General features: G+C 35.7%; 1 protein-coding gene across 1 annotated transcript in view; it reads right to left on the reverse strand.

The window, feature by feature from the left end:
- Positions 1–27996, reverse strand: part of SYNE1 (spectrin repeat containing nuclear envelope protein 1) — a 425086-nt gene that overhangs the window by 254947 nt on the left and 142143 nt on the right. The window contains exons 20-34 of the mRNA XM_069488737.1: positions 27628–27801; positions 24438–24596; positions 23981–24145; positions 21867–22001; positions 19687–19845; positions 19267–19475; positions 18550–18658; positions 16722–16886; positions 13649–13816; positions 11949–12119; positions 10975–11115; positions 6585–6745; positions 4440–4590; positions 1115–1342; positions 632–730 (exon numbers count right to left, since the gene is read on the reverse strand). Coding sequence (XP_069344838.1) covers positions 632–730; positions 1115–1342; positions 4440–4590; positions 6585–6745; positions 10975–11115; positions 11949–12119; positions 13649–13816; positions 16722–16886; positions 18550–18658; positions 19267–19475; positions 19687–19845; positions 21867–22001; positions 23981–24145; positions 24438–24596; positions 27628–27801 — 2394 coding nt within the window. The remainder of the gene's footprint in view (positions 1–631; positions 731–1114; positions 1343–4439; positions 4591–6584; positions 6746–10974; positions 11116–11948; positions 12120–13648; positions 13817–16721; positions 16887–18549; positions 18659–19266; positions 19476–19686; positions 19846–21866; positions 22002–23980; positions 24146–24437; positions 24597–27627; positions 27802–27996) is intronic.

Raw genomic sequence — 27996 nt, forward strand, 5'->3', positions numbered from 1 at the left:
CTTTCCATCGGCTGCCCCCTTGCTCTACATTTATGTGTATATGTGCACACATGCACGTGTAGTAGGAATAATATTTGTAGTATTGTTTATTACTTAACATATTTCTTTTTAGTATTTCTTTGTGTATAGCTCTCCCTGTTTGCTCCTTCCTCCAAATTCTGCAGGAGCCTTGCAGAAGATTCGCAATGATCAGTTCAGAAAACAGACCAAAAAAGCCAGTCATTAAAAAGAGGTTAATGAGGACATATTTTTTGCATATTTGAGTGTAGTGGGTTAAAATCTGAAATCTACAGTGCACATCTATTTTTTCCTTGCACATTTAATTTTTTATAATGCTGGCAAGTGGTAACAGGGTTTATTAAAGCTATAATCTAAAAATGTTACATGTTCTAATTAAAAGAGAGAAATATATTTTCAATGAATATTTCTTTAACACACATTTTAATGAAAACTTATTTATATACCAACATTTCTTGTATTATATAAAGTGAATATGTTTGATCTACATAATTCCTCAACATAAAAACTTTTCTACTTTTGATTCTCATAAAAATACTCTGTTTTCTTCTCAAGTAGGAATTATCAAATTTCTGAGTTGATAAATAGTAGAAATGTTGAAGCACACTCTTACCATATGTTCTTGGAGAATTTTGTATGTTTCTGTAGCTGAAGAACATATTTTAATTGGATCAGCAAGTTTATCTTCAAACTCAGACACAGACTGCTGAATCTAAAACATTGGTGCAATATACAAATAATGGTGGGAAAAATATACATCAAGGCAAAAAAGGTTATTGAAAAAGCAGCATATCTACTTTTTATGGATAACTTTTAATGTAATGATAAAATGCATTTTTAAAAAAATATCAAGCCATGTGTCCCTTATTTGAAAGGAAAATATTTGTCTTAATGACTATCCAAATACAATGTACATAACATTCTTATATTCTGCCCACAAAATATCTTGTAAATAATTATAAATTTGCTCATCATTGACAACTTGGTAGATGATTGGCAAATCGTCTTTTCCTTACCTGGCTATTTGTGGAATATTTATTACATTTCCCTGTAAATACAATGTGAAATACTCAAGTATACAAGGGCCAATTCTTACCTTTCTGAGATTCTCTTCAAACTTTTGCTGCTGTGACAAATGTCCCAGGATTGTCCCTTCCAGACACTGGGCGTGCTCTCGGAGTTCTTCCCAGTATCTTCTTACTTGTGTCAACTTAGCTTTGATTCGAGCAGATTCTCCAGTGGTAATAAACTGAGCAAAAGACTGAGCTGCTTCTTCTAATTCTGTAATGCTGCTGATCTTACTTTCTATTTCCCGAATTGTGACCTAATATTCAAAACAAGAAAAATGACAATGCAGGTTGAACAAGCTTTCTGAAATGATGTAACTATCTGCATATAGAGAAAATCAGGAAAATTTCCTTAATTAACATTTCAACATACTCGGATGGTCAGAGCACAGCTATGAGCAAACACCATGTGCTTGGGAAGGATAGAAATGGCCAATGATGTCTGCAAAATACAACTTGATGGAGGTTGTGCTCACTGGCTAGAGAATAAAGAGAAACAGCTACACCTGCTTGCAGTGAAGTGAGCAAGGATATGTCCCTAGATCTCTTATAGTATCTCTGAAAGCACAGAGAATTCTCTGCTTACCCTGTGAATCAAGCATTTTAATCAGCTGATCTGGGGAAGCATTATGTTTCAGTAACTCATTGGAATGCTAATATTGACATTCATTTATTTTTCTAAAATGGAGTTGAGTATTTTATAGTTTACTAAATGAAAAGGTATTCTGATTGCACTTCTACGGAAACCAGCTTTTTTTCAATTTTATCATCTATTCTTTATGCCAGTAATTCCAAATCTAGAATCCATTAGGATCATCTGGCCCCTAGTCCCTGGGATTCAGAATTACAAAGTAAGTCTAAGGTGGGGCTCAAGAATTTTCATTTCTAATAAATTCCCAGGTGATGCTGATACTCTTATTCCAGGGACTCCACTGCTATATTAGCTACATATTAATATTTTACAGCAAAAAGCCTAGGTAATATAATTTTAATTTGGAGCAAAAAGGACATTTTATATCTTAGCCAACACCTGAAAAATACTGGTAACTACTAAGGATGTGTGTGCATATATGTGTGTGTAGGGTTATATCTCTCATAAACATATAGATAACAAATAAAACTTGTTTCTCTGAGAAAAAGGGCCAAATCATTCAATCAAAATAATGCCAAAAATTCAGACAAGTCTCAGTTTCAAATAATTTAAATGAAAAATACAGTTACCCTAGAAAAAATAAATTTGTGACTTCTATCTAGATGAAACAACATAGTCAGAAATAACTTCTGTCTAGTTTGGACAACCAAAAATAACTTATATCAGATTAAATGCCAGGTATGCATAAGTTATTTATTTTTATTTGACGTATGCATGACTGCAATGGTATATCTGACAGATATCTGTTGTTTGAGCATTAAGATAGCCTTTCTTCATTTTGGTGGTTTTTAAGACTATATTTTTTTTAGAAAAATTACTCATAAATTCAACAAATATATATTGAGTGTCTACAACACACTCATAATTGTTCTAGGTGCCTGCAACATATCAGTGAAACAATCTTAGTTAAGAGCAGAGTTCTTAGTTCTTAGTCATACCTGTCATCAAAAAATTCATAAATACAGACCATACAATTGTATTGTTGAATTGTGGTGAAAAAGAAAAACTATGCAAGAGAAGAAGATGGAAGATGAATCCAGCATTTATTCTTATTATTTATCATTCTCAATTAGGAATAAGAAATCAGTCATTTAGAATAGCATGTAATGAGGAACAAAAATGGGCTTGGAGTATTTATCTTCCAACAATGCAAATGCTTCATTAATTTTAATCCTAAAGTTGTAAAGTGAAAACACTATGACGAGTGTTACAATATTTTTAATATTTCCTATAATGTAGTCTTTTTATTGGAAATAGAATATGAACATATTAGACCAATTTCCATAGGACACTGTATAACATTCTATCTTTTTTTACTTTTAGTATCTTTTTCCTAGTATTCTAATGCATTTAATATATTTTAGATAATTTTCAAAATGCCATATTGGACATACTAAAATGCATTTCTAGTCTGATGGCATGGAAATCCACAACTGAATATTTATATATTTAAAATAAAATATGTAATTATCTTTTTTCTGAGGAATAATGGTGAGATGGCATTTGATCATTGATATATTTTGGAAGTCTTGGAATAAAGGTTAAAATAGTAATAAATGAATCATAGAAAGGATAAATAAGTTAAAGTGTATGTTAATTTTTGAAAGGGGATTTTTTGAGATAAAATTATTTAAATGTGCTATTCTTTACTTAGAATTTAGCAAAAATGATAAAATGACAACTTTTAAAAAGTTTTAAAGATTAATACTATTTCATGAAAACCGTTTAATGGCTTGTCATCTATTTTTCCCAGTACAGCACAGACGACATAGCAGACTGTGTGTCCCACATTCCACATATCCTTGATTGCAGAAGATGTGTGATAAGCGAGGATGATATGCAGAGCGGATAATCTTAGCAGCACTGCATCCTCCCACCCTGCACATGGTAATAACTTGCTCTGAGTCATAGTGTGAAACATTCCTTTACCTTGGTATTTATTTTACTATATTTAATTGAATGAAACGGCAGAGGGTTTTCCCACTCCAAAAAAATGAGCTGAGATAGAAAAAGAAGTGCCTGAAGTTGGAAAATGTGTGGTGTAAAATTGTATAAAAGAAAGAGAGATGAACACGCTGAGCTCATTTCTTCAAGCCCATTTTTTTCTTAAACTGTTTGAATGAAGTGGATGATGACAGTCTATCGGTATGGTTACTTTACAGCTGGGAGAGCTAAAGAATCAGAGCATCCCTGTCCACGCCCCAAAGTCATAAATGAAAACAGAGCACCTGGGTCTGGTTGCTTCGCTTAAAGAAAGTAGTTTGTCAAACTCCTGCTTGTGGTTGGTGAGGGTAAGTACCACCAATTCTTGAGCTAGACATTTGGAATGGTTCTTATAAAGCCGAGTTGTAGATAATGAATACATTTCATGTTGTACAAATAAATCAACACAGAATTCGATTGACGTTAATTCAAAATCAAGGAAAAGAATAATGTAACCATAAAAATATTTTAATGATATTGCACACAATATTGACTTTGAATGCACAAGTCAGACAATATTAATACATAATTCCATCTATAAAGTGTTCCCAGTATCAATCAAGACCTCTTAACTTAGTAATTTATATGAAATTTAATTTTAATAGAGTCACATCGCAATGAAAGATTTGTCCTGGCACCAAATAGCATTTGACGAAATGTAAGAAAGGAGTTCTTAAAAGCTACACATGGATTATAAATATAACGTGTGAGCAGGTCACCTTAATTTGGCTGATTTGCATGTCCATGGCAGATGACGAAGTTTCCAAGGCATTGAGTTCTTTTTCTTTCTCAGTTATCCAGACCGACAGAGTCTCAAAATTACTGCCAAAATGATCCCACTTGGTTTTCACCATTTCCATGGTTTTAATACTAAAATTAACCAAATTAAGTAAATAAAATGCAGTACTTTAATAGAGAACAACACATTTTCCTTTAAATCACCAGGTGAAAAGATAGTGAAGACATCTGTGACCATTTCAAAGTTGCAAATATTTGAACTGAAAAAAATGCACATCCAATTTGAGTAGTTTGTCGGGCCTGAAGTTTTCCTATTTCCTCTGAGAATGAACATTCAACGAGGTGGCATCTACGCTATGTTATGCATGGAACTGCACTTCAAATAAAATATTGCTTGGTCCAAAGGGGTTTGAATCTAGGAATAATCTAATTAAACTCTGCATGTGACCAGTCGTTGCTAAGACTCATTTTAATAAACTATGCCAGAAAAGATTCCAGTGTACATAGTTTTTTAAAAATCCTATTTTCATGGACTTGTTCCTCTTGCTCTTAAAGGAGAGACACTGCAGGGATGCTTTATAGTGAAAGATGTTTATAAAATACATCTTCATGAATCTAGACAGAGCTTGTGATTTCAGTCCTATGCTGCCAGGCAGGCCCTATTTCTACCATTAGAGTTAAGTCTGAGATTTATAATCTGTAGTGATTTCAGCTACTTTCATAGATGTCCTATGGCCCTGATTCCAAAAGACTTTTATAAACTTTGTGTATAGAGCACCCTAAACTACTTTTAGACAACTTAGGCCTTATTTGTAACAGATCTAATGAATAAAATGTCATATAGATTCCCTGTGTGTATTAGCTATGGATATATAACCAGGTGAATATGGCTTTCAGTCTAGGAAAAAACTAAGAAACTAACAGTATATCATTCAACTGATAAATTCTTGGGTTAAAAAAAAAAGTGAAAGAATGTCCCTGTTCACCAAAAGGCACTTAAAGACATCAAGAAAAATAAAATGGCATCATTGATTGTCAAATTTGATAGTATTGCAGTCTCAAATTTATACCCCAGCTGTGCTCAATTCTCTCAGCAGTACAGGTAATGCAAGCTATGTTATATTTCAACTTTTAAAATGAAATAGAGATCCAAATGGATATTCTTAATAGAAGCAGCTTCCTTTCTAATAAACTATAAGTTTTACTATTTCCATAACTTGATGGAGAATATTTAATATAAAGTCCTCAAAGTTTCAAGTAATAATTTGTTTTAAATAAAATATTTATCAAATTTTAAAGTTTAGACAAATGTAAAATGTTCATTTCAAGGCGTTAATAGTATTAAAAACAAATTTTACACTTTAAAATTCATCTTAGAAATGATGTCCTGTTTCTTAAGAATAACATGCTATTATGTGTCATTGATTTGCCACTAAATAACCTTAAAAATAGAAATGTTTAGCCATATTATTTTGAGGAATATTGGCCATATCCTCACAAGTTTATCACCTCCAAACTTTTTTGTATATATTTTATATATAACAGGGTATCAATAGGCCAAACTGTTAGGTCTTTCTTTTCAGATAAACAAACATTAAATGTTTAAAAATAAAATAGTTTTAAAGTTAGTTTCTGGAAATAGCATACTAAGTGATAATTTGAATACCGAGGCACTGTAAACAAGCTTCATGAGCTTCTTCAAGTTGGAGACATTTGGTCTATGTGATGTGTATTTCGGCCTAGAATTAACACTAACAAAGTATTTCCTTTTCCCTCCAACTGGTGACAGCAAAATAATACAGTAAAAAAAAAAATTTAAACATTGGTTCTTTTTAAGGTTCCCTCTATAATGTACAAAGGCCACAGAATGGAATAGATATGGCTTTCTCGTGAACTAATCCGTTTAAGACACAAAAACCACATCCCTTCTATTTTTTGGCTCTGTTACAGATATTTGTTTCTGTGTTGGTGATACTTTCTTTTGAATTGTAAGTTGCTTCCTCAAAACATGCTGGAATACACAGACACTTTGAGATTTCAAAGGAATGTTTTGAATACAAGATACAGGAAAGATTGTATTAAACTTTATCTCAGAGAAGAAAGTTTAGGACTTGTCAATCACATACTCTTCTTCAAGCGTGTCTTCTAATTTTTTGACTTGCTCTTTGATTGACTTGGCCTGCTGTTGAAGCAGCTGCTTATTTTTGGGCCCAAGTGGAATCTCTGAAGCTTCCTTTACAAGGTTCTCAGCTTGGACTGCAATATTTTCTGTCCGTTTAGAAAACTCCTAGGAAAAAAATATAATTGTTAGGTAGACATTTTATGTTATTTAACTCTGCTCTTACATAAATTGCTTATACTGCATAGTATTCCTCAGAATAGATGTATTTGTACATGTATGGATCTTATACTGTACTTAACAATAAAACTGACATTTCCATATGACCAAAATAGACCCTTTGCTAACATTTTTTCATTTTACATACACAACCAGCTATAGATAGATATTCATATTAATAGTTATCCAACAATTCTCACAAAATGGTTTCTCCATTGTTTCCTGGGTTTGGTTTATTTCTTAGAATTCTTAGCTATATTATAATGATTAGCTTCTCCACAAATATAGTAATTTATTACAGACCAGTTCACAAAATCCTCGATAGTGATTGATTTTTATCAATAATAGAGATAATGGATTTCTAGGTCAATGAAAAGAAATAGATGTTTCTTTAATTTAATATCTTAGTCAAAATAGAGCAACAGTGGTCCTTATTATAAAGAAACATTTAGTTTCCCAGTTCCCTAAAAAGAGATACAATCTGATCTTAATGCTCTTATATCTTATTTATTACATACACATATGCAACATGATGGAAGGAAGGTAAATTTTGAACCAGTCAAGCCAGAATCCTGGATCTGCTTATCACTAGTTGTCTGACTTTGGTGAATTACTTTTCAGGCTCTTTAATGTAAAATGCAGATGGTAATGCTTTTCTTGGAAGGTGACTGTTAAAATTCCATTAGCAACTTCACTTTTAAGTGTCTAACACTCTGGCAGGTACCAACTATTGTCCTACACATAAAATTAAGGACAAAATGGGTTATTAAGTCCATACACTGATTTTCAACAATACTGAACTATTTTAATTGAAAAGTTAATGTAATATATATGAGACTGGTAAACTTTAGATGTTATCTGAATTTTGTCAGGTAAATATGTTGAATACAGAATTAGAAAAAGTAATCCCAGCGATAACTTTGAGTGAAGAAAATTAACTTAGTGTCTCATTTCTTCTCATGTAAGAGAATCTCATAAGAGGTTTAAATTTTGATCATCAATTCCCCTCTCTTCAATGGATAATGTAGAAATCTAATGTAAATATTCTTTTTTTTTTTTTTTTTTTTGAGACAGAGTGTCACTCTGTTGCCCGGGCTAGAGTGAGTGCCGTGGCGTCAGTCTAGCTCACAGCAAACTCAAACTCCTGGGCTTAAGCGATCCTCCTGCCTCAGCCTCCCGAGTAGCTGGGACTACAGGCATGCGCCACCATGCCCGGCTAATTTTTTCTATATATATATTTTAGTTGTCCAGATAATTTCTTTCTATTTTTAGTAGAGACAGGGTCTCGCTCTTGCTCAGGCTGGTCTCGAACTCCTGACCTCGAGCGATCCACCCGCCTCGGCCTCCCAGAGTGCTAGGATTACAGGCGTGAGCCACCGCGCCCGGCCTTAATGTAAATATTCTTAAAAATTCAGCTTTTTGGTCACAGCAACTCCCAGAATTATGACACAATACCATATAAGATAGAGTTACTACATAATACTATTGTATCTTCATGTTTGAAATACGTAATGTCCTCATAGAACTATCAATGGTACTTCACAGAAGTACCCTGAAATTTGAGAGAATAAAAATAAGTACAGCTTCCTTATGGTATAGAGACTTACAGTATCCTAAAATATGATACATGCTAATATTACAACATTAAGTTCTGTGGTTAAAAGCACACACTATTACTATATGTGAACTTACAGTCGCTATAGATTCAATTGTGAAGACTGTGAACCATAGCATGATTTCTTAGAATCCCAGGAATAGAATCAAAAGTATAAGATAAAGTGACTTTTTCCACTAGGGTTTCTCAGAACCCAGGAAAAAAACATGGATAAAGTAATATTTGAAAATGCTTATACACATCCCATCTTAGAGCCTTTTGTGTGAGCTATGTAAAGGGAAAGCACAATGCAGAGGAATTCAAGACAGAAATGATGCTGATAAAAAACCAAAATTAATCAAAACTAGAATAACACTGTAAGGCCTTATCTCCAAGTCCTGAGAAGGAGACATATGAGTTGTATCAGGATCCATCAGGAAAGAATTGACTCACATCAGATTGATTGGGAGTTGAAACCAGGCTCTAACCTTTTCTAGCTGAGTGACCTTGAGCCACATCTCTCTGAATTTCCATTTCCTCATCAGTAAAGCCATACCTTTTTGTGAAGATTAAACAGGATATTGCTGTGCACACCCTACCTCACACCAGCACACAGGGGACACAAAACCATTCCTTAGCACAACAACCACTCCATGACTATCAACTGGAATAAAGATTGTAATAACAATGCAAGGTGAAGAAAGAAGTAGAGGAGAACTGTTCTAGATTATATGTGTTTATGTGGCAGTGTACATAAGCAATTAGTAAAGTGGCTCAGTTTTGGAATGAAAATATAATATAGAGGCTGAGGGTGTAGGCTCTGGACTGAGACCTTTTAGGTTTGAATCTCAACCTTGCCATTTAGTAATCTGGAGATCTTGGACAAGTTCATCACCAAATTTGTGCCTTGTATGTCTATGTCCTTGTTTATACAACAGGATTAATAATGATAGCTATTTCTTAAGATTGTTTTGAGGATTAAATAAAGATGATAAAACATCAAGTAATTAGACCAGTATACAGTATATGTTCAATAAATGTTAGTTTATATTATTAAATCAATCCCAAAGTATGGAAGATCATGAGCTATGGAGAATTTTAATAATAAGACTAAAAAAGTTACATCTACAGATAAACAAATCTAAAGAGATTAGGTAAATAGAGTCACAAGGTGTCAGAAACCCTGGTTATAACCTTGGTGGAAACACATACAAAAATTAATCCAACAGATGTCTTTGTATTTATAAAAGACACCTGATACATTTAATACATAAAATAATTACAATCAAAAATTTAAAAAATGTTCTATTTAAATGACTGATGAAAACTGTACAGAATTAAAGGAATCTGTGGCTTTATAAAACTTCAAACTCCTCAGTAAGTTAATAATAGGTGAAACAACAAAAAATAGTATGAGAGACAGAGAAACCTTTTACTGGTAAGGAAACAGAAGCACGAGGGTTTACTTACTAAAGGCTAAGAAAGGGTGGGTGCAAGTCTCTTCTTTTTTACATATCATCTAATCTATTACTATACCAATTCAGTCTTTCTATAAACCCAAAACATGTGCAATAGCAAACAAAACGACCTCTAAATGCTTTGTACACATTTATTTGTCTGCTCAGAGTGTTCAAGGTGTTTGGGATCACAGGGTTAAGCTCACCTAGCACATCTACTGAATATTTTCTCTTTGATGCCCCATTGGAGCCTCAAACTCACTATGTCCAAAACTGAGTTGGTCATCTTTCTCCACTAACAGCTTCTCCTTCAGGTTCCCTATCTCGCTCTCATAGTCTCTATCAGGCTCAAAACATTGGGTATCATTTTCTTTTCCTTCACTCTTTCTAGTTAGTTGCTCTATCTTAGTGTGAACTCCACATCTTTTCCATCTGTCCCCATGCATCAACTGCCACCCCCACCACCCTTATTTATGACCATATTAACTCCCATATCTTCATAAGACTTTCTAATTGGATACCATAATCCCACTCTTTCACATTTTCAGTCAATTTTCTACAACTGCCTAGAAATTCATCTCCCTAAAGCACAGCTCTGGTCGTCTGACCTTCTTACTTAAAATCCTTCAATGGCTCCAGCTCCATTTTGTCTTAGAGAGTAATGCTTTAAGTTTTCCAGAGTCTTTGAAATGTAGCACAACCTTCCTTTACAAATTCACTTCTCTTTATTCTATTTTATAACACAGAATCCCATATCAAACACTTTTATCCTTCATGCCATTCTGCCTTCCAGGAATGTCTATTTTCTGCTCCAAACTCCACTTTTGAAGTTTTACCTGCTTTTCAAAGTTCAGTTAAAAAAAAATCATTGCCTCTACATTTTTAAAAATCTATACATCTATTAGGGAACTAACCATTTCCCATTTTTATGAAAACTTTATCTTAGCTCTTGATGTTTAAATCCTACTTATGTTTTCATTCCCCAGTGTGTTGAAAAAAAAAAATGCGTCATCAACAAATAATAAATCTTGATTAAATGAATAATAGCAATTAATAGTAATGCAGAAGAAATAATTTTTTTTTCTGAGTACTGACTACCAAGGAACCACAGGGTCTTATGAATATACCTTTGTCTGTTCCAATTCTGAAGATAAACTTTCCAAACTGCTAAAACTCAAGAAGCGTTCATGGCTGGAACCTGTTTGAAAAAGGTATCTGACTACTGTTTCTTTGTTTGTTTCAAATCGCTCCCATTTTCTTAATGTGACCTAAATTTGAAAAAAATAAACAACATTTCAGGTTACAAATGACCACAGTGTGTCATAAAATATTATCACATTTCCATGCATTTGCTGAATGGTCAACTTCCAGTGAACTCTTAGTCAAATTTCACACAGTCACGCTGAGTAAAGGTGATTCTAATGTCTTCTATAAGAATTTCCTTTGTCAATCTCAATGTCTTCATCTACAAGAAGAGAAGACACAAGGAGTAGATGATTTCTGAGTTCTTTGTCAGTTGTAAAGCCCTAGAAACCTAAAGCTATTACTTAAAATGTAGATAAGTGACAAAAGCAAAAAAAAAAAAAAAGCCTCCCAATCTCTCTCAGAAAAGAAAGGAAACAAGGGAGAAATGAGGTAGAAGGGAGGGGAGAGAGAGGAAAAACCAAGTGAGCAGGTAGCAAAAACTCAAAAACTTTTTAAAGGTAGTATGTCAACATCACAATAAAGCAAAAAGGTGACATAAACGTGTGGATGTAGGACTTCGTGGAAAAAGTAAAATATGATCAAATTTCTGGATTCAGACATGTGGGATTAAATTCTAGCTTTATTATTGATCCTGCTGCGTAACATCAGGGAAAGTCCTCAAAACTCTTTCTTCTCAAGCAGCCACACTTATAAATGTGCAAATTACAATACCTACCTCTAAGGCTGATGTGAGGATTAAAAGAGAAAATTCACGTAGCCTATGTAAGTAACACAAAGCTAGAGCACCAGAGGCGGTAACAAACGTTTGCTTCTGCAGTTATGAAGCCCAACCGGAAGTCAACAAGTCAGTGCAGCCTGGCCTCCATTTAAATGGTCCCCGACTTCCGGCCCCTACCTGGATGCGGCGCTCCTGCCTCTCCCGGCTGCGCTCCAGGCTGTCCAGGGTGCTCTCCAGCTTCCGCAGCTCCTCCTGGCCTCCGCCGGGCAGCCCACCTTCTCCCTGCTGAGCCTGCGCAATCTGCTGCTGCACGTCTCTCTTCTTCGCTGAGATCCCCTTTGTCTTTTGCTGGAAGCATTTATTCCACAGATAGATGTAAATTTTACCCTCTAAGCAGGGACAAAAACACCCATACTTAACAAAGGTACATTAAAGTTACCGTCTCCTGCAGCGTAGGCCCGAACTGTATTTTAAAGCTAAGACTAGCAGTTAAAACGGTAATGGGAACTCTGTATTAATCAAAGATGGACATTATTTATAAAAATCCTATTTTTTTTTTACGTTAAACAACATAAATAATTTGGCTTTAGTGTCTTAATTGTTTGCAAATTTGTAGAACATTTAGCATTTTGTACAGTACTCCAGAAAGAATCTGGCAAAACAATTCATTTGACATGATTCATCTTAAATAATTATTTTCTGCTTAACCGCACAAAGTCTCAACTCCAATTTTTTTTATTATCTATGCTGTAAAAATGCTAATTATTATGAAATTTACTTCCTGAGTATATTCAGAATGGTTAATCTGCTGAGATATTTTGGGAAAAGTTGTGTTTTAAAGTAAACTTTTTATTGACGTATAATCTTCAATCAGAATGATACACAAATCTCAAGTGTACAGCTTTTGAATTTTCACAAAGTATATGCACCCATATAATCAAGTACGTGGTCCAAGAAATGAGAAGAGTTTTTAAATATTAATATAAACATGTATAATCTTATATTTCTTTGACTTGAGTAGAAACCCAATCTTATAATGATTGAGAACATTGTAACACCAAACATTAATTTTTTGAATTCACAACCTTTTTGTAATTATTAAGTAAATCTATGAAGCCTAGAGGCTGCTTTTAATGCAACTTCCATTTTTATATATTATAGTTATATATAAAATTAGCTAGTATTTGCTATTATACATCAAATTAGCTAGAATTTTATCATTAAATATATTTTATTTGAATCATATTTCCATTTCTATTGAGTTTGACAATATATTCCATTTATACATATATTTTAATGATTACTATCAAACTATCAGGAATTAAGTTGATTAAAATTATTTATTATCAATATACATACTAGAATTTCTGTACTTCTAGTTCTAATCCTTTGTAAGAGCATACTCTCCTGAAGGGTCTGGTGCTCAAGTAAAGAATAATTTCCCAAACTAAAATGTGTTGGAAGTTATACCTTGTAGGAAAATATTTTAACATAATGACAAAGGAATAGTGATCTCAAATATGAAACCATTTGTCTATCTCTGTGCTCTCCTTCTCTGTTATGAAAAGGGCAATCTGGAAAGTTTTATACAGGTTTTCATAGCTGAGTCAATTGTCTCTCCACAGTATTCCTTGAGCTTTTTGATGTCACTGAATCACTCAGTCTGGGAATTTATCTTACAGAATATTCTGAAATATTTAGTGTTTAACGGAGAGAACAGAAAACAGAAATGTCAAATTCTTTTAACCATTCAACTGGGTTCCTTCCTGTGCCCACCTCATCTACTCCCCAACCCAGTGGATAAATTCTCCCTCTCTCTGCCCGTTAATAACTAATCAACTTTATATAAATGCATTGGAATAATAAGGCATTTCTACCTGGTGATGAAGAAGTAACTGTTGTGCTTCAAACAGATTTTCAGTGTCCAAGATCTTCTCAGCTTGTTCCTGAACTTCTTTAGAGCCAGAAATTAATTCTTCAAGGGAGTTTTTGACTATTTCTTTGTACTGGACACAGTCCCCAAAGTTGCTTAACATCTTTTCAACCTAAATTTTCATGAAAAGAAATGTAAATCATATGCTACTTAGTGAAGTTCATGTAATCTTTTTTTATTGAGGTATGATCAACAAACTTTGTATATATTTAGAGTATACAATATAGTATTTTAAGATACACATACACACACACATACATATTGCAAAATGATTCCCTTAATCAGGCTAATTAGCCCATCTGTATCCTCTCACATGTTTACCATTTTGTGTATGTGAGAACAGTCTGCTCTCTTAGCAAATTTCAAGTCTACGATACAGTATTATCAGCTTCAGTGATTATTCTGTACCTTAGCTCTCCAAAACTTATTCATCTTATAACATAAAATTTGTACCCTTTGATCAACATTCTTCTATTGAAGATCATGTAATTTTACATATTTTAAGAGTATGCATAGTTAAAATCTATCTCAACCACTTGAAATATAAACACTGATCTCAAACTTTTATTATCTCACATATTAATATTTTAAGGCCTATTTCATTATTACTAAACCATGCAGTCTTTTATGTGGATTGCAAGCCTCATTTGGTATGGTGCTCTGCTACATAGTAAAAACCCATTTGACCTGGCAATCAAGGCAGAATAATACAATTGTATATATTGTGTATATCATCTCCTGGGTCTCTTTAATTATAATCTCATGACTAAAACCTAATTATAAAAGTGCCTTACAAAAAAATTGAGTTTATCTCATTTAAAGTAAATAAGAAAAAAAAAATCGTAGAGTTGAAAAGGAAGAGAAGAGTATTTGTTAAAAATGCACTTCCAATATTTCTACATAAAACATCAAAATAATATCTAATTTTGTTATTTTCTAGCAGATTTTCTTCCTTGTCATTTTCCTGAATTTTCAACTTTCTCTTCTGTCTAACTTCCACTTCTTCTATTTTAGTTTCACCAATGTCTTTTATTTTCAAAGTCTATTCTCCATCTTCACTAAGATCATCATTTTTATGTCTTATCATCATTTTTTCCCCCAGAAGCCTTCCAGTTTCTCCTTCTCTTAGCCTATCTTTTTCTTTGACCCTCTTCTGGTCTGAGTTTGTTGAGGTGTCTTGGAGCATGCTGTTCTCCCAAGAAGCAGCAATAAAACCCTGTGAAAACCACAAATTCCAGATCTCAGTAGAAATCAGTATAAATCCATTGAAAGAAATTGATTATTATCAAAGGAAGAGACTGAATGTGTCAAATCCATCTTTTCACATAAATTTATCTATGAACAGAATGTGTGTTTTTCCATTCCTCTCTTTTTGCTTTCACTAAGCGACCAAGTAGCAAAATACAATATTAATATAAATTATACAGAAGTTTAAGACAGATGAGTGTATAAAATATTAATGTCTGTATAAAACGTTGTTAGAGGTAGATTGTTGCTGCAAGTACTATGGGCAGTATCATGAGAGTGTTGGGAAGATAAAGTGAATGGCCTTTCTTGGAAAAATGTTAGGGAAACTAGTAACTTCTAATTTTAAAGGCTGACAAAATGCTTTGTTTTGTTTTGGTTTTGGGAGAGGTGACAAAATATATTACAAATTTGTCTATCAGTGTGACTAAAATCCTTTGTTAGACCTTGACTCAAAGATCACCTTCATATATGTCAACTTTTTAGACCATTGCTCTTACCTTTACTCTGGCCTAAAGTGGAAAGGAAAGAGTAGAAGAGACTAATGTCAAATTTTCACTTAAAGTATGATAGTGGCAACTGACTAACCTTGATCGTTGTTATGGAAGATGGATAATCAAAGGATTGAAATAGTTTATGTTCTAAAATTTGATTAATCATATCTCTATTTTCAATTTGTCAAAAATTCTTAAGAAAATCATAATTTATGTATCAATATTCTCACATAAAACTAAAATCACATGCAGTTCAGAGTATTTTGGGCTTACGTAAATTCATCACTACAATCTGAAGCAGATTTACATGGATTAAAAATATAAAAGGTTAATTGAAAAACTGTTAGATGAGGGACATCTATAGAGAATTCTAGATCTTCAGAGTCAGAGAGCTTTGTAGACATTTTATAGTCCTCTGTTAGATCATTTCTCCATGCAAGTTCATATTTATACAATTTCAAGAAATATTAGTAAACATCTTTTCTACTTTACATTATTACATTATCTTCCCTTAGACTTATATGAAAACCTGGTCAGTAAAAATATTGTTGCTGGTGGTGGAAGAGGCCCTCCTAGAAATGAAGTAGATAGGTTTTTATATTTTAATCTATAAAGGAATGTAGATAAACATTGAAAGGCATATCTAAAAGTTTAAAATGAGCAGACCTTGGCTAAAAAGAAAATTTTACTGGCCTGCCAACTAAATGTTGAATATTTTATTATTATTAACTACTAGTTATTGAGCATTTACTCTGTCTTGGGCACTGTACTAAGTGCTTTAAATACATTATTACGTTTAATCACTGACACTGCCTTTTAGAGTATTTTTAACCCTGTTTCATGAGTAAGGAAATCAAGGCTCAAAGATGTTAAATAACAAGCTCAAGGTTACACAGGAAATAGAGTATCAGATTTAAGTTCTAACCCTGGGTTTGTCTGACCTTCAAGCCTTGTTCTTAACCTCTATGATATACCTTAAACTGACTTTGAAATAACAATGCTTTTGGTAGGAGTAAAGAAGTGTAGATTTGATAAGCTTTGCACTTTACACATAAGTCATTAACCTGAGCTGACATAGCCAATAATGGCACAAATTATCATAATTCAAACATCCTACTCCCTTTTCCCAACAATCTTCATATAAATAAATATGATAACTATTCTGTTTCAAGTACACTTTCTTTATAAAATTACTTGCTAAACTACAACCAAAAGGAAGAGAACCTTGCAGATTCCTTTCTCAGAACAGTCTGTTGAGAATGTGAGGAAATGACATACCTCAGACAGCAAAGTCGTGAGGGCCTTGAAAGAGCTGGATAGTTTGGCCAGCTCATCCCCTTGCTTCTGGGCTTCGTTCTCAGAAGACACTTCAATCAAAATTTTCAGCCTGGCTTTTAGCCAACTGAGGGTCTCACCTCTTTTGGTAACTCCATTTCTGATCTCCTGGAATGAAAGAACACTTTTGATGAATGCAGTACAACTGTGAATCATAACTTTCCAGCAGTAAAGGACTCAACCAACAAAGGCTTGCAAGGTAGAGGGGAACAGAGACGGACATTCAAATAGAGGGCCTGCTTATTTTACGTTTCATACACATCTTTAATAGAAGTCCACAAGTGCTCTAAAGAATACTATTGTCTATACCAAAAAAAAATCACCCTCATAATTAGATTGATTAAATATTTACAGATATTTTCTTGATCACAATGAAGATGCTTCTTAAAGTACTATAGAAGAATATGAGATACCAAAATTGGGAATTATAGCACATATATATATATAGAGAGAGAGAGAGAGAGAGAGAACTCACTTTCTGTGAGCTGGAAGGAACATAGTAATTTTGGAAAAAAGAATGGTAGTCCTTTTTTAAAAAATCAGTTGATTGATTTTATTGAAGAGTCTGCTTGTAGAATATTGCTATGGATGCTCTAAAGGTTTATTGCATTTTCTGCCTCATTTTTGTTAGCTTTTAAAAGTCAGCACCCCATATATTATGATGCACAAATAAGATCACAGCTCCAATTCAGGAAGGGAGGGTTTACTGGCCAGGACAATGTTAGAAAGACTCTGGGGCTTCAGGCCTCGCAGGGCTGGTGACTGGGGCAGCCTGTGCCTCCCACACCAGCTCTGGGGCAGCACAGGGCTGGGGGGTCTGCAAACAGGGCTGCTCCAGGGCTTTTACAAGGCCGATGCACACAAGCCAGAAAACAGATGGTTCCAGAAGCCAGTGATCTCTTCATTCTAAGATGTGAATACTTTTGGTACTATAACAGCAACTAGTGGCAAATGTAGATATCCCTCTATATGTATACTATGACATTACTGAGCACCTCTAGCATTGAGAAGATTATATAATTTCATTGGAAATAAAAAGGACTCGGAGGACAGGAACAGAAAGGAAATATATTCTCCTTAACAGCAACTATGTGACTTGCAAGGATTAAAACTGCTGCAAGATGGAGAATTTTCACAACAGTGTGTGTAAGAGTGAAAGAGTGTAAGAGTGTGTGTAAGAGTGAAAGAGTGTAAGAGTGTGTGTAAGAGTGAAAGAGTGTAAGAATGTGTGTAAGAGTGAAAGAGTGCCTTCGCAGAACGCAACCTATGTTCAGGCCTGAGGCTCTGAGGCCCTGGCCAGGTTTATCAGGCTGTATTCGGACTCACAGAGGCTGAAAGGAACCAATCCAGCCTCAATCTGACATAGAAAAGATGTTTAGAGACTTTGCCCAATTCCTTGATTTTTCTGTAACCTGGCTTTTTCATGGCTGAAAAATGTATGGTATAAAAGCATACAGTGTTCTTGTTTTCCATGACAATTTTTAAACCTCTGCGGGGTGATACACCCATGCAGGCAATTTTCCACTCAGGATTCCCCATTAGCTAAAGATGCCTTAGAGGCCCCACTGAGTATGACTAACTCTCAAAGCTACCAATGATTCAATAGGAAAAACCCCTACAGTTCTCCACAGTAACATGAGACTTACTTTAAAGACAATTTCAGAAATTTAATTTTTTTCAAGGAAAAAAAAAAAGACAACCGTTAGATTGTCTAGCTTTTGTTTTTTATTATTGGAAATTTTCCTCTAGCAAACAATGGCCATGAACTTACTTCAACAGCATGTGTAACCGCTCTGTGGTTGGCAGTACTGATGGCTTCATCCTTGATACCCTTCAGTTGTGTCTCCTTTGCAGATATCCAAGAGGAGAACTCAGAAAATCTGAAATAACACAAGCATTTTCTTATTAAAGGGAGAAAATATCAGAATGGTTAGAATACGTCTTCTATTTTGAATTCACTCATGGAAATTTCACAATCAAGTCGTTAGTGAATTGATTAACAAATTTTCTGGAAACTGTTCCTTTAACACAAAGCCCAAGGCAGGGGTGGCTACCACTGTGCTCAGATACTTGGAGGGAGCTCAGCTGAGGAGAACAATGTGGCCCAGTCGCTCAGCACCTGGGAGGAAGGAAGGGACCACTTGAGGTCTGGCCTCGCCTGTCCTCACCAGGTGGGACACTAACCCACACGTGCAGAAGCCCCCTTCAAGGATATGAGGAAATCAACAAGAAAGGATTGGCCAACTCTGTCTCACAGAGATAACATCTGGGGCATTTGGAAATAAATTGCCTCACCCTATTTCCCATTGAAACCCATTCTTTTTATCCAATGAAGCATTTTTGTATAAGAATATCAGCAAGATCATACCATCTAATTTTCTTTAATGCATAAAACGAAATATATCTCTCATTTCTTGTTTTGTAATGATCTGTGAACGAAGAGAATTAAGACAGACTACACCCTCTCCGGAGACAATTCCAAGGTTACCTGCTAGTGTAGTCCTTCCACTTGTCTGGGTCTTCCATGAGCTTCATGTAGGTGCCGTCAATGGCAGCTCTGAGCTCTTTGAGAGCCGCGTGACAGGTCCCTGATGTGTCCCTCACTGGGTCCCGGACTGGGAGTTTCACACACAGCTCCTCAATGAGCTGTATCCTTTTCTCACAGAGGTGATGAGGACCTTTGTCACTGAAGAAAATCTAATGAGCAAGAAACATTTTCATAATCTCAGTGAGAAGCCATACAGTACTTTTACATTTTCATAGAAAAACCAAAGGAAGACTCCCATGCAGACAACTGACGTAGAGTAAGTAAGTTATTTTTTTCAGACCCCAACTGAAATATCATTTATAACCTTTATGTAGCAATGTGACTTTCTGTGACTATGTACTTGGTGGTGGGGACACATACCCTGTGCTCTTTAATAATCTTTTCGCTGCCTTCGTGGGCCACCAGCTTGGTCTCTCGCTCCAGCTCAGCTTTGCATTCTTCTACCAAGGCTAAGAATCTGTTCTTCTCCACCTCAATCTTCAGATGAAGCAAGTGATAAGGAGCTTCTCCTTGAAGATCCTACATTCCATTGGAAGATTCAGAAAAATAGGATAATGTTCCTGATTATATACATTTCCAGTTGGACTGACAGAAAAAATCCATAAAACCTTCCCTTTAGGGCCAATGTGATTTAATCACTACTGTTCACACCTGTCCATGCCGACTTCCATACTTTTCCAAGTACTGGGACCATAGGGAATCCTTCCAGCCTGCTGTGGGTCAGGTGTTCTCTCAGTGAGTGGTCTATTTAATCCTCACGGTAGCCCTACAAAGTATTAATGTTCCTATTTTACAGATTAGATCATGGAGGCTCAGAGGTAAGCAGAAAAGCTGGGATTTGAACCTAGATTTAAATCATGCACTGATGCCACATACTCTCTCCCTTGTATGTGTCCCTTTTGATTTTGTCAACATCCCCATGAAATAGGAAGGGTAGACATTATACCCACTTCATAGAGGAGGAACATAGGAAAACTTATTAGTTAAGAAAAACCAGGGTTAAACAGCCCAGGGCTACTGACACCTGCTATAACCTTCTTTTCTTAGACCACACATTGAAAAAATAAGCAAGCAAGCACTCAAACAATGCATAACATTTTATATTTTTTTTAAATATAAGCATAAGCTTTATCACTACCTTCAGTTCTATAATTTATTCATTTTAACTAACTTCTATCCTGTGGTATTTAAAAGGATTACCTTTAAAAGAGAATGCTAAGGTAACTGATGAGAAAAATAAGCTGTTGTATCCTAGAGAGTTTAGTGTATGTGTGTGCGTGTGTGTGTGTGTGTGTGTGTGTGTAATAAAATACAACCTTCAATTATAGTCTCTGTTCTATAACACACTTAGGATACATTAAGCTTCACAGACATCTTAGAAAGCTTGGGTTTCTTTAAGAATCTTTTTTTTTAATGAGATACTTGAATTTTCAAATTTAGCAATTTAAAGATATTTCTTTAACGATGCGGTTTTTTTGTGTGTGTGTGCACAGGGATAATTTTTTAGCCTGTTACTGAGATCTTAAAAATCTAGGAAGCAAGACAACCTGATGGAGACAGTGTCGGCAGCCAATCTTCTGAAATACCACCACATAGCCCAGCATTTGCTACCTGCAGCCAGAGTAGTCTTCCCCTTGTCTAGCTCAAGGAAGACAGCCTTCCAGGGCCTTCAGAGTGCTGCCACTGCTTCCAGAATCCGACCTGCGGATTCTGAAGTTGGCTTCCATGGGACAGGCCCAGTTCTTCCACAGCATGTGGTACTCATGTCAGACAGACAGACCCCGATGGGGCCCTGTGTCCCTCATGCACACTCTCCTGCTTTCTCTCTTCTGTTACTGCTGCTTCACCCTTCTGCCCACCCACATTTCTCTGCTTCTTTAAAGTTCTAGCTCGAAACTAGTTACTCTATTCCCTCTTCCAGTCTCCAAGTGGGTCCACCTCCCTCTTTCAAAGCTTTCATAAGTACATTATTTATACATAATTGGACATATTACACATTATACTTTTATTATTTGTCACTAATCATCTCCCTTACTGAAATCTAAGCCCTTTGGGGGAAGAGGATTATGCTTTGCACATTGTTGAATCCTTAACCAAGAAATGTTTTAATTTATATTTTTAGATCATCACTATCTAAACTGGAGGGTAAAATCCTTCAGGGCAGCAATCATGTACACAATTTTTTTCTGTAATTTCAGTAGTATACCTGGCATGATTTATTCATCTGAGAAGAGTTCGCTAAATGTTGCTTGAATAAGTTAAATGCCCTTGCCACCCTGCCAAAGAAAATCAGGAAACAAAAAAGAGTACTCAAGTAATATGACAAAGTTGATGCTGCTAAAAAATAGGAATAACAAAGCTCTATCATGTTTTATTCAAGTTCAGTGTTTTGGTTGTTGTTTTGTTTTGTTTTTTTAATGGAGGAAGTCGCTATAGTGACTTTCCATGAATTCTAAATTCTCTTACAATCAGACCATAGCAGCCGCAAGTTCTCTCCCCTCGTTCAGGACACATGGTGTCCCCCTCATGTCCTGACTCACCTTCCATTGTTTATGGAGCTTTCTGACAGCTTCCTGCAGACCTGGCTGTTCCTGCTCAGGGAGGATGTCGGTGAGTTCATCACAAGCTTTCAGGAAAGCGTTGAGCACCCTCTGATCCAGCTGACTGAAAAACTCCTGGCAGGGAGAGGGTGGAAGTGGTTAAGAGTGTTGGGCAGAATAAAAGGCAGCACCAGACACTATCACACCTCTAAACGGCCTCTCAGCCCGCTGTTGTGCTCTTCAAAACTTCAGGGCAACTGCTGTTTTTATTTTTCAGGAATGAACTATAAGCATCTAGAGTTATGAGTCAGAAGCCATAAAATCTGAAATTCAACTGGTACTTTCTATTTTTGAGAAAAAATTCTTTGCACTTTTCAAATTTGGTAAAATATTTCTAAATGTCAATGGGAGATCCTAAAACCTTGATTCCACAGTGATGGAGCTTTGGTTCCTCTTTGGTAAAGTTGGAAGGGAGGGGCAGAGCAGAAGCCAAGACTAAGCCTCACAACTCCCCATTCCCTGACTGCAATGCATTCCCAGCCCTGTTGGTTCATTATGAACCCTTCCTACATTCACACTTGTGCACACAGGAGCACATATTCTTTTTTTTTTTTGAGACAGAGTCTCACTCTGTTGTCCAGGCTAGAGTGCCGTGACATCAGCCTAGCTCACAGCAACCTCAAACTCTGGGGCTCAAGCAATCCTACTGCCTCAGCCTCCCAAGTAGCTGGGACTACAGGCATGCACCACCATGCCCAGCTAATTTTTTCTATATATTTTTAGTTGTCCAGTTAATTTCTTTCTATTTTTTTTCTTTTTTTTAGTAGAGATGGGGTCTCACTCTTGCTCAGGCTGGTCTCGAACTCCTGACCTTGAGCGATCTTCCCGCCTCGGCCTCCCAGAGTGCAAGGATTACAGGCATGAGCCACCGCACCCGGCCATGAGCACGTATTCTATGGAATGAATTGTGGCCCTCCCCAAACTTACATATTGAAGTCCTATTCCCAATTGCGATGGTATTTGAGATGGGGCCTTTGGGAGATAATTAAGTATAGATGAGTTCATGATGGTGGGGCCCTCATGATGGGATTAGTGCCCTTCTAAGAAGAGACACCAGAAAGCTTGCTAGCCCTCTCTGCCATGTGAGGACACAGGAAGAAGGTGGCCATCTGCAAGCCAGAAACAGGGCCCTCACCTGAACCCTACCATACTGGTACCCTGATCTCAGACTTCTAGCCTGTAGAACTGTGGAAAAATAAAGTTTTGTTGCTTAAGTCACCAGTCTATGGGATTTTGTCATGGCAGCCTGAGCAGACTAAGATGACACATGTGTAAATACACACACCACCAAATCTCACGCAGTCTCAGAAGTCTGTATGTAGAGTTATTTTGAAACACCAGTGATTCAAAACAGAAAGTGCCATACTGTAAAGGCATATAAACTAAATGAAGTGTTTTGCATTTTATTGTCACAGACATTGACCCTAAGTCTAGACAGCTGTATCACAAATATATTGCATTTATCATTTGAGAGTGTAGTTTATACAAATATCCACTGAAATTTCAGGAAAAATAACTCAAAATACATGTTAGAGTGCTGGTCATCTCATATGCCCTTTCATAAACAAGTATGAGAATCATGAAGATGGCTTCACAATACTGAGACAAGTTGTGTATCAGATAGCAGACTTCAGGTGACATGATATCCATACTACGATAAAGTGACATGGTATCCATACTACGATAAGGGAGATTTATCAAATGAGCACAAACGTCTTAGCCATTTACCTTAAGCCAACTATTTAAAAGAATCTTTAGTTATGTAAAAATTTCTGAGCTAAATAATGAATTAGTAATTTGGAGAACCTGAATTATCCTATGATTCTGCTATTCTAGGGGCTTAGGAATGGCCCAGTTATAAGTCAGTTCATCAATTGTCCTTGAAGTTCTTTTTGTGCACCACGGCTTTGGGTCTCAGACCGAAAAAGTTTCTGCCTTCCTGACTCACTGCCCCCCTCTCCCTCTGTATGGGATGAAAATGCCCTGTTTAGGTTTTCATCCAGGGTCGCTGGTCCCTGTACTCAGGTCAAGTGCCCCATCAGGCACAGACTCACAGTGTGTCTCTTCAGGAGCTCTTCCGGGTCCCCCTTTTCCTCCAGGCCCTCCTGAGCAATCTGCAGCACCTTCTCCAGCTCTGCCCGGGACTCCTCAAACTTCTTCATCAAGCGGCTGTTGGTTTCGACATGTTTCTTCCAGTCTCCAGTTTTCTTTACCATATTCTTGATGTAAAAAATAATCATAATGTGATGCTGCTTTCTCATTACAGAAAGTATCATTTAGTTAGAGTATTATTGATTAAAAAAAACACACTTGGAAGAAAGACATTTCGTCATCACGAGAATAATTAATTCTTTTCAATGTTAATTACAAAGAGAAGTAGAAAAATGATTGGATTCCAAGCACCAGTAGGTGAGGCGTTTTAGCCAGACTGAAAGCGTAAGTGATGACTACCCGCCCTCACCCTTTGCGTTTTTCCCGGTCCACAACTCTACAGCACGGAGTGCAAATTACCTGAAAAGCAACACGAATGTCTGTAATCTGTCTTTGCAGCTTTGTCTGATCAAAATGCTTTAACACTTTGCTTAAGCTCACAAACTTTTGAATGCTCTGACTGCCTTTCTCAATTAATGTCAAAGTTTTCTTGCAGCTTTCTTGACAGACTAGCAGTTCCTACAAGGAGAAGAAACCCACAACAATATTATATACAAACAAAAGTGAGAGAGCAAGAAAGAGAGAAACAATTACAAATAATAAGAACAACATTATATAGCTTTTGGGCTTTCAATCAAGAGTAAGTAAAACCAAAGGTACAGGGGAACATTTCTTTTCAAAAGAGCTCAATTTTAAATAATTGCTGAAGTCAGTGCTTTTTTATACATGGCATTTAAATGTCACAAAGAGCTTTTTAGGTTTTAAAAATATTTTATGTACATCTTATTAACATTAAGAAAATGACAAAGCATCACTATTATTTGTCTAGTGGCTACCTTCCTCCAACCAGTTGATGGAACTATGGTTTATTGAGAGAATCATCATGAAATCAATCTACATATCAGGTTTTCATCTGACTAAATACACCAATGCACATTTCATCTGACTAAATACACCAATGCACATTCACTTTACTGAAAGAGATGCAGCAAATTAACTAGTAGCTGTATACCCTAAGTTTATAATATTTGAATTCCTAAGCTTCATAACCTATCAACCGTATTAATGAAATAGTGGACTTTAGGTCCAACTCAAAGAAATCAGCAGATCAATGGGCCTGGGGAAGACGTGCAATGGCCCCACAGTTGTAGGATGAGACACAATGGTGATTCATAGAGCCTTCCACTTCTGATTGGTAGTCTGGCGTCACAGTGACTTCTGCAGTAAACAGCATGGAAATTATCCAGCCCAGCCCAAGGTGGAGAGTTATTTTGTTTTGCTTTCAAAATATTAAGGGAGTACAAATGTTTTTGTTACATGGATATCTTGGTATAATGCTTACGCTGGGGCTTTTAGTGTGCCCATCACCAGGATAGTGTTCATTGTACCTGAGAGGTAAGAGTTTAGTCCTCACCCCCATCCAGCCTCCCTGCTTCTTGGTTTCTACAATTCACAATTGCAAAGATATGGAATCAACCTAAGTGTCCATCAATTCAAGAGTGAATAAAGAAAATGTGGTATATAGATATATACACATATATATGTATATATGTATGTATATGTATACACACACACATACAGCATGGAGTACTACTCAGCCATAAAAAAGGAATAAAATAATGGCTTTTCAGCAACTTGGATGGAACTGGAGACCATTATCCTAAGTGAAGTATCTCAGAAACAGGCACAGAGAGTTATTTTTTGACTTGAACCCACACCACTTGCATTTCAATATCCTCAACTGCTTTGAAAAAATATTTTAAACTCCTCATTTGGATACTATTTTTGGTTATCTAGATGCAAATATTAAGAGCAGAATTTTTGTTTTGTTTTGGCAAGGCAGAATAAAGACATACTTTTTCCTTTTGAAGACTTAGGAGATAAAACAGTAACATAAGTTTAAAATATATTATGAAATATTGCTAATATTTGTCAACAATAATATCAATAATTATTTTGATTATGGAAAGGTTATTTGATGACAATTTATAGAAATTTGGGAACATAGGAAATGGCACCATGTCTCAAAATGAAAAATAATCTTTACCCAATATGATGAGAAGTCATTAAGATGAGGTTTGGCGGTATAATCTTTATGGCTTCACTATTGATAATAATAATGATGCTATCAGTTACAGAGTACATATTATGTGCTATTATATGCTAGTCATATTATAGACTATCTGTCTGATGTAATATTCACAACATGCCTGAAACTTAGGTATTATCACCTGCATTTTAAGGTGAGGAAATTAAAGCCAATCAAGGCTTTGCTATTTGCTATCTCAGACCTAAGATCTGAATATCTGTCTGAGTCATCTCTAATAAGTGATGCTGTCTTCCTCCCATGAATTTATTTCAATTAAAGCAGTGGCAAACCTTCTGTATGTTAGTGTCACCCTCCTCTGAGGGACAGGCTCATTTATAATAAACCAAGTCAGTCAGTCAATTAACTGCAACATTCAGTAGGAGATTGCTGTCCATACACATATGCTTACTAAAAATGAGACCAAAAATGATTATCACACCAAACATACATGCAGAGTTTTATGGTTGTTTAATAGACCTATTCCTAAAGGCAAAGAAAAGATCTCATAAAATATAATTATACCTACTGGATGGAAATGGAATGCAGTTATTTATCTTACATATACATAAATTATATATATATACACACACGCGCGCACACACACACACACACACACACACGTTTTCAAAGTATCAAGGAATGATGACACATACTTTTTAAAAATGAAATCAACCATTTTGTCAACTAGTGAGGCAGCACATGATACCCAAAGCTATATGTGGGAAACAACAGTAAATGATCTCCCAAAAGAAAGTCAACATAAAAATGAAAAAAATTGAATGTATATATTTTCCATGCTTCAAAAAATACAGATGAGAAGCTATTTACATTAAACTTTTTTTTTACGGACTTTGTGAAACATAATCCCTAGCTTCATCGATAGAAAGACACCGTAGGAAAGTTAAATAAATACAAAGCAAAAAGGATAATAGAAAGTCCTCTGATTATGGGTGCCCTTTTTGTTTCAAGACAGAGTAGTGGATTTGACTCTATTCCCAAAACATATTCTTCATTTCACAGAGACCTCGTGAACTTCCCACCCTCTGCACTTGGAGTCTGGAATGCTCGGCTTACACGTGCACAGGGCAGACATTCATAAATGCTTGCTCAGTATATCGGCTCACGTTGCCCAGTTGATGGAAAGGGGAGCTGGGTGCTCAAAACAAACGATTCTTCCTAATTTTGCTTGACTCAGTAAATTTATTAATTCAGATGAGCAGAGCCTGGCTTGCACCTGGGGCCAGCCCTATCGCTCCCCATAGACAGCGCGAATCCCCTTCACTCACCGTGCATGGGCTTTCATCTTTGGACAAGATGTATTTCTGTTTTGTTTTGAGTTGCTGGTACTGTTCTAGAAACATGTTTCTTGTCCTAACTGAACTTCTATTACTGTAAGCAACACCCCAGTCTTACTACATATGCGTTAAAATAATTATTTCTCCTGAAAGGGATTTTTCTTACCTGATGTTTTTGTTTAAAAAGAGCACTAGATTGTGCCTCGTGCTCAAGAACTGTTATAATTTCATTGATTTTCCCAAGTGAGTCATAAAAGGACGTCACTTGCTTTTCTAATTCCTCCAACGGAACCAACAGCTGCTGAGACTCATAAAGGAGTGGGGAGTAACATTCTTTGACCTTTAAAAACACAAAGACAAAAATTCCATGAAAGGCCATTAAGTACCACAAGTTCAGGGCTCTCTCCATAGCTCTCAGGAACATATTCTTTAGTAACATTGCCATTTGGTGCTTACAAATACCCAAAGACATTTCTTTAATGACATTTCCTTTATATTGTTAAATTTTGCTGACAAAAATATTAATAATAGAGCT

Source organism: Eulemur rufifrons, chromosome 15 (genome assembly GCF_041146395.1).
Source record: "Eulemur rufifrons isolate Redbay chromosome 15, OSU_ERuf_1, whole genome shotgun sequence".
In the NCBI taxonomy this organism is placed as follows: Eukaryota; Metazoa; Chordata; class Mammalia; order Primates; family Lemuridae; genus Eulemur; species Eulemur rufifrons.